The sequence below is a fragment of the Trichechus manatus genome, unplaced genomic scaffold, assembly GCF_000243295.1.
Source record: "Trichechus manatus latirostris isolate Lorelei unplaced genomic scaffold, TriManLat1.0 scaffold00032, whole genome shotgun sequence".
Lineage (NCBI taxonomy): Eukaryota > Metazoa > Chordata > Mammalia > Sirenia > Trichechidae > Trichechus > Trichechus manatus.
In genome coordinates this window covers 11,114,505-11,122,464 of record NW_004443968.1, presented here as the reverse complement: position 1 = coordinate 11,122,464, position 7,960 = coordinate 11,114,505, and the positions used below count along the sequence as shown (strand labels likewise).

The 7,960-nt window shown below is 35.5% G+C and overlaps 1 protein-coding gene across 1 annotated transcript in view; it reads left to right on the top strand.

Annotated features, from left to right (window-relative positions):
* Positions 1-5,832: 5,832 nt before the first annotated feature.
* The window catches only part of SPATA9 (spermatogenesis associated 9), a 31,136-nt gene continuing 29,008 nt past the window's right edge, over positions 5,833-7,960 (top strand). Inside the window, exons 1-2 of the mRNA XM_004375037.3 lie at positions 5,833-6,211; positions 6,390-6,478. Coding sequence (XP_004375094.1) covers positions 6,151-6,211; positions 6,390-6,478 — 150 coding nt within the window. The 5' untranslated portion in view covers positions 5,833-6,150. The remainder of the gene's footprint in view (positions 6,212-6,389; positions 6,479-7,960) is intronic.

Genomic DNA, 7,960 nt, shown 5'->3' with positions numbered 1-7,960 from the left:
CTGTAGGTTCTCTTTTTACTCTTTTGGTGAAGTCTTTTGATGAGCATAAGTGTTTAATTTTTAGAAGATCCCAGTTATCTAGCTTATCTTCTGGTGTTTGTGTATTGTTAGTTACTGTTTATGCTGTTTATTAGGGCCACTAGCGTTGATCCTTTTTTTTTTTCCTATAATCTTTATTGTTTTTGGTTTTATATTTAGGTCTTTGATCCATTTTGAATTAGTTTTTGTGTATGGTGTGAGTGAGGGTCCTGTTTCTTTTTTTTGCAAATGGACATCCAGTTTTGCTGGCACCGTTTGTTAAAAAGACTCTCTTTTCCGCATTTGATGGACCTTGCCTTTGTCAAAAATCAGGTGACTGTAGGTGGATAGATTTACATCTGGATTCTCAATCCTGTTTCGTTGGTCAATGTGTCTGTCATTGTACCAGTACCCGGCTGTTTTGACTACTGTAGCTGTATAGTAGGTTCTGAGGTCAGGTAGTGCAAGTCCGCCTACTTTATTCTTCTTCTTCAATAGCACTTTACTTATCCAACTCTTCTTCCCTTTCCATATAAAGTTAATGATTAGTTTTTTCATCTCTTTAAAGAATGCTGTTGGTATTTGGATCGGGATTGCATTGTATTTGTAGATTACTTTGGGTAGAATTGAAATTTTCACAATGTTGAGTCTACCTATCCATAAGCATAGTATGTTTTTCCATTTATGTAGGTTTCTTGCAGTAGTGTTTTGTATTTTTCTTTGTATAAGTCTTTTACATCCCTGGCTAGATTTATTTCTAAGAATGGTATTTTTTTTAAGGGGCTATTATAAATGACATTGTTTTCCTGATTTCCTTTTCATTGTTCTCTTTATTAGTATATAGGAATCCAACTGATTTTTGTTTATCTTGTATCCTGCTACTCTGCTGAATCTTTCTGTTAGTTCCAGTAGTTTTCTCGTGGAGTCTTTTGGGTTCTGTATGCATAGTATCATATCAACCACAAATAGGGACAGTTATCCTTCTTCCTCACCAATTTGGATGCCCTTTGTTTCTTTTTCTTGCCTTATTACTCCAGCTAGGACTTCCAGCACAATGTTAAATAGAAGTGGTGATAAAGGGCAATCTTGTCTTGTTCCTGTTCTCAAGGGGAATAATTTCAGCCTCTCTGCATTAAGAATGATGTTGGCTGTTGGTTTTGTATAGATGCCCTTTATTATGTTGAGGAATTTGCCTTCTATACATATTTTATTGAGAGTTTTTATCAGAAATGGGTATTGGACTTTGTCGAATGCCTTTTCTGCATCAATTGAGATGATCATGTGATTCTTTTCTTTTCTCTTATTTATATGGTGGATTATGTTGATTGATTTTGTAATGGTGAACCATCCTTGCATACCTGGTATAAATCCTACTTGGTTGTGGTGTATTACTTTTTTGATATGATGCTGAATTCTATTGGCTACAATTTTGTTGAGAATGTTTGTGTCTATATTCATGAGAGATACTTGTCTGTAATTTTCTTTTTTTGTCATGTCTTTTCCTGGTTTTGTTATCAGGGTTATGCTGGCTTCATAGAATGAATTGGGAAGTATCCCTTCCTTTTCTATTTTCTGAAATAGTTTGAGTAGTACTGGTGTAAGCTTTTCTCTGAATGTTTGGTAGAATTCTCCAGTGAAGCCATCTTTTGGTTGGGAGTTTTTAAAATTAAATTTTCAATCTCTTCTCTTCTTAAAGATCTGTTCAGATATTCAGCTTTGGTTTGTGTTAGTTTGAGTAGGTAGTGTGTTTCTAGAAATTTGTCAGTTTCTTCCAGGTTTTTATATTTTTTGGAGTATAATTTTCCATAGTACTCTGTTATGATCCTTTTTATTTCAGTTGGGCCTGTTGTAATGTCCCCTATTCTATTTCTTATTTGTGTTATTTGTTTCCTCTCCTATTTTTCTTTTGTCAATTTGGCCAGTGGTTTGTTGATTTTGTTGATCCTTTCAAAGAACCAACTTTTGGTCTTCTTGGTTCTTTCTATTGTTTTTCTATTCTCTATTTCATTTATTTCTGCTCTGATCTTTATTATTTCCTTTCTTCTGGTGGTTGTGGGCTTCTTTTGCTATTCTTCTATTTGTTTTAGTTGTGTAGCTAATGCTTTCATTTTATCCCTTTCTTCTTTTTTAATGTGTGTATCTATTGCTATAAATTGACCTCTGAGCACTGCCTTTGCTGTGTCCCAAAGGTTTTGGTATGATGTGTTTTCATTCCCAAAGGTTTTGGTATGATGTGTTTTCATTCTTATTTGATTCTAAGAATTTTTTGATTCCATATTTGATTTCTTCTGTTATCCAGTGGTTTTTAAGCAGGGTGTTATTCATTTTCCATGTATTTGATTTTTCTTCCTTGCTCTTCCTGTTGCTAATTTCTACTTTTATGGCAATGTGATCAGAGAAGGCACTTTGTATTATCTCAGTGTTTTGGATTTTGTTGAGAGTTGCTTTGTGGCCTAAGATGTGGTCTATTCTGGAGAGCGTTTCATGTGCAGTAGAAAAGAATGTGTACTTTGCTGCTGTTGTGTGGCGTGTTCTGTATATGTCTATGAGGTCAAGTTGGTTGATCGTGGCCTTTAGATCTTCTGTATCTTTGTTGAGTTTCTTTCTAGATGTTCTGTCCTTTACAGAGAGTGGTGTGTTGAAGTCTCCTACTGTTATTATGGAACTGTCAATTTCTCTTTTAAGTGCTGTTAGAGTTTATGTATTTTGGAGCCCTGTCATTGGGTGCGTAGATATTTATTATGGTTATGTCTTCATGGTGGATTGTCTCTTTAATCATTATATAATGTCCTTCTATGTCTTTTATGGTGGATTTTGTTTTAAAGTCTACTTTATCTGAGATTAGTATTGCCACTCCTGCTCTTTTTTCATGGCTGTTTGCTTGATATATTTTTTTCCATTCTTTGATTTTTTAATATATTTATGTCTGTGTTTCTAAGATGTGTCTCTTGTAGACAGCACATTGATGGGTCCTGCCTTTTTATCCATTCTGTCACTCTCTGTCTCTTTATGGGTGCATTTAAGCCGTTGACATTCAGTGTAATTATTGCTAGGTGTGAGTTTATTGCTGTCATTTTGTAGTGCTTTTATTTTGTGGTGCCAACATTTTCTTTGTTCCTCTTACTCTCCTGTGCTGGATTTCTTTTATTTGTGGATTCATTTTGTTTGTTTCTTTCTTTTGTTTTTGTAGATTTTGTGTTTACTGAGACTTTATGTTTTTCTTCTTTATTTTGATGAGTAGGTTTGTTAACTTTCTTTGGGATTACCTTGAAATTTACCCCTATCTTCCTAAGTTTGAGCCCGTCTTTTATTGCTTGGTATAGCCTTGACTTCCTCTCCATTTGAAAGTTCTGTATCTCACTGTTTATTCCCTCTTTTATTGTTCTGACGTTTTTGTCATTTACAGAACTTGTCTGGTTCCTTGTAAATTTTTTAGTTTTCTTTTATCCCAAGACTATAAATCTTTATGGAAGCAGACTGCTGCATATTTCTCCCACAGAGCAGCTGGTGGGTTCAAACTGCCAAACTTACAGCTAGTAGCCAAGCACTTTAACTGTGCTACCAGGGCTCTTATCTAAGTATCAAGGTGCTTTTTTCACTGGGTTGGCAATGCTTCTAGTCCATCTCAGCTGCTAAAGCTAGAAAAAATTATTTTTTTTAGTTCATGATATTTCTAATTCAATTATAATATTTTACTTTGTTCTTTGATTTATAATTGTTTTTTTTCTCTTACACTGAAATTCTTGATTTCCAACATTGTTAATCAAACAGTGTTTTTATCCTACACTATAAGGAAAATAATTGCAAATTACCAAAACCAGTATTAGTATAACAATAAAATGAGCATTTTTATGTGTTTGACATATTGAATCCTATTGGGAATATTCTACATCAACATGAAATATAGGCCCATTTAAAGAATATTTTGTAGAATGAGGATCAAATACCAGGGTATCCTCTTGGTTACTTAACCACTGAAGACAGAAATACTTAGGTAGTAGTAAGGGAACAACTTCTGGAAACTGATGGTGAGGAAAACATGTCACATAAGCCAGTGTTCACTGTGATGGATAAAATAAATAAAAATGTAGTCCTTTGTATGTGGTGGGGAAAAGTCTCCTTTCCATAATATTTGATAAACTTTGTGTGTGTATGTGTCTTATGTGTTCTGCATTTATATATTAGCTGACTGAATCCATGCTGAACTTGCTAATGACAAAGTTTTTCATCCTGCCTGAGACATAGTTGACAGATTTTATTGTATTCATTTAGGAAATATTTACTGAGTGCCAATGGCAACTAACAACAACAGCCGTATAAAGGCCTTCGATTGCATTATGTACAATGATTATTTTCTCAAAGCTAAGTGCTAAGTGCAAATGAAAAGTTTCTTTTTTTCTGTATTATAGCCTTTAAATACACATAAGTCTGTAGAACTTTTATAAAAATTATTTAGAGATATTTATAATTGTTTCCTAATTTATTTTACAAGTATGTAGCACTCTATTATGAGCCATCAGAATAATATAATAAAGAGGATGACCACTGACATTGGTATTTTGTTTAATTTTATTTCCTGAAACTAAATAACATGAGATGCATAAGGATATAGGTATAAAAAACATAATTAAATACAAACTAAAGTATTATCAGATATCGTCACAAATATAAAATAAGTGTGGCAGGGTGAGATTGTCTTGCTCCATCATTCCCTTTCTTTTTTCACCATTCCTCTTCCAGGAAGAAGGTCATTAAGTAAGAAAAGACCAAAAGGACTTCGTTAGAGTAACACACACAGTCAGGTTATGCTCTAAGTAGTGGTAAATGTTAGTATGAAAGATTTTTCTTGTAGAGTTGTTAATTCCATAGGATGCCTAGGAGGGAGCGAGCAGATAAATTAAGAAAACCAGGTGAAACCAATTTACTGGGAGCTAGACCACTGAGGGGTGGGCCAATGAATAAAAAGAACTAGGGAGTTTGTGGGAATGTAGAACAGGAAAGAAGACCAGAGAGCTAAGGGGCTACCAGGCCCTCCTGTGAGGTAGACTCTGATAAGGTCTTGGTAGGACAAGTTAAAAAAAATGTTTCATTGTCTTATTGACTCCCATTGTGTTCACCATTGTCTAATAAGACTTCCTTTCTGGCAGTGGATTGTACTTTCCAAATGTTAAGGGCAAAATTATTTTAAGCATTGAAGTCATGATGGAGGGAAGCAGGTTTTGTTAAAGTTAGGAGAGGTGGGTGTAGTGTTGGTGCTTGGTGAAGAGTGTTCTCAGGCAGATTATGAACTAAGGACAATGTCAAAGCCCGGCATCTCTTTCCCAAATATTTTCCATGAATTGACCTCCAGCAACCACAGCCTTACACTTGATGAAGAAAATGTTTTAGCTGCAATTAAATACAAAGGCTTAAAATTACAATGGAATTTGAGTTAACTAACTCTTAACTCTTCCGCACTAACCTATAACTAGGTTGTCAGTCAAGTACACATGATATCAAATTCTTCCTGTGCTTGATAAGGGGAAAATAATAGACATCTGAAGTGGGAGAGTAGTAGGAGGGTCAAAGATGGAAATAAAAAAAAAGATCAAGACTATAAAGACAAACCAAAGACTTCACCATTTTGCCTGGGTTTGACCTATGATCTTTATTTGGGTGAAAGAAGAGTAATCTGTTCAGAAATCATTTTGAATTATCTTCTGGTATTTCTTTTCTATTTGGCATCATATGTGAAGCATTTTTTTAAAGCACATGCCAACTGTTTTCAAAGGGGGCTTTGTTCTCAGATGATCCATTAATTGAGGTATTGCTGCAGAATTTGGGATAAAATTCAACTTATATTGTAGAATTCTTTAGTGTGTTTAGTTTTCAATCCTCTTACTCCCTGTTTTATACCTCCAAACACACTCTCCTTCCTCTTACTGCCAGAGTGATTTCAGAACATTGTGTAACAAGTTCCCAGAAGCCCATTGTGCAGTAACAATTCTATTCCAGCAGTGAGCTGCAGGTTCCGTTCTTGCCTACTTTCCTGAGTGGAAGGTTACCCTCATCCCTCACTAATGGCAGAGTAGGACAAGCATTGCCCAGGCCTACAGGCTTGCTAAGCGCTAGGAACCCAAGCAAGAACTGATCATGCCAATCAAACCTGTTGGGTGGATATGCGGGCAGGTGTTGAAGAACTTCTCTGGAAAAAGTATACGCAATTTTGTTGTAAAGGGTATATGGGTGTGGGAAACTACAGATCAAGTCCCACATGTTTCCTTGTGTTCCCAGTCACCCAGGAGGAGGATCCGGTGTTCCATGTTAGGTTAAATTGTATATATGGATATTTTTAGCTAAACTCCCCCCCCCCACATTTTTTTTTGTCTTAGTCGAGGGGCTCCAGAAAGTAATCATGGACCTTGTAGACGAGTTTAAAGATGAATTCCCTACCATCCTACGATTATCACAGTCGAAACAGGTAAGGAGATTTCATCACTCTGAAAAGCAATACAAAAAGTATATTGTATTTTTAGTATCATACCAATTAATGCTTGATTTTGAGATCAGTGTCTGAAGTATAAGAAAACACTAATTTCACCTCAGGGAAACAAACTACAAATCTTACCCACTGAGAGGGGCGTATGGAAAGCAGAGAGACTGTGGACCAGGAAGTGAGCTAGATGAATGAATGGAGCTTAAAGAAAATCACTGTGTCATTAGATTGGAAATCTGGAACTCTCTCATAGCCACAATTGCAATGTAGTTTACTTAAGACTTGCTTAATGTAAAATCAGAAAAATTCCTACATATACTTGAGGTTAAATTTGTAATAATTAAATCAGTGTGAAAATATAACCAAGAAAAATTGTAACAATATGGGTATATGTGTAACAACTGGGTGTGTGTTTTAATGTGGAAATAAAATATTGATATTAAAGCAAAGTGCGTGTGTATATTTTTTAACTTCTATTCCACAAAGGATTTAAGGCAGATAAATAAAGTATTGTGAGTGGAGGTAGAGAATTTTGAAGAGACATATGATCAGGAAAAAGTAACATTTTGTTTAGGGGATACACGTAACCTGACTTACTCATAGGTATACAGCTCATAATGGAAAAGTGTATTTCAGTCATTTTGACCACAGTTGGAATGGTATAATAAAGTTACACAGTCCAGTAAACAATTAATTTATCCAGAAATCAGACTCTTGCAATGTCAAATGAGGAACATAGCCAAAACCTCAACAAACAGAAAGTGTTCTGAGTAACATAGTAATCACAAAGTCTATATATTAACATTGTTTTTGTTGTTAGTTGCTGCTGTCAGGTCAGCCCCTGACTCATGGAAACCCCATGCACAATGGGATTGGACCATTGTGATCCATAAAGTTTTCATTGGCTGGTTTTTCAGAAGTAGATCACCAGACCTTTCTTCCTTGTCTGTCTTAGTCTGGAAGCTCCAATGAAACCTGTTCAGCATCATAGCAACAGGCAAACCTAGATTGATAAATGGGGGGGTAGGTGCACTTAAGATGCATTGTCTAGGAATCAAACCTGGGTTTCCTGCATAGAAGGTGAGAATTCTACCACTACATCACTGTCCCCAAGGAAAGGTAGTAGAGCCACCTTTAGCCATTCATCCAGACAACTAGCCATTGGACATTTACTAAATACTGTTGCTTGGCACGAGGATAGGAAATACAAAGATAAAGAAGACGTGATCCCTTCAGTCAATAAGCTTAATCTAATGGAGACAGAGCTGTAAACAAGTAATTGTGCTATAATATGGTTAGTGTTATACAGGTGTATCTGATCTAGAGGAGTGAGTAAATGACTGTACTTGGGAAAGTCAGAGAAGGTTTCATGGAGGAAGGATGCTTAAACTCGGTCTCAAAGGATGAATAGAAATTTTAAGGTGAAGAAAGGGATAGGGTGAGTAAGTCAAAGAAGAATATTACAGA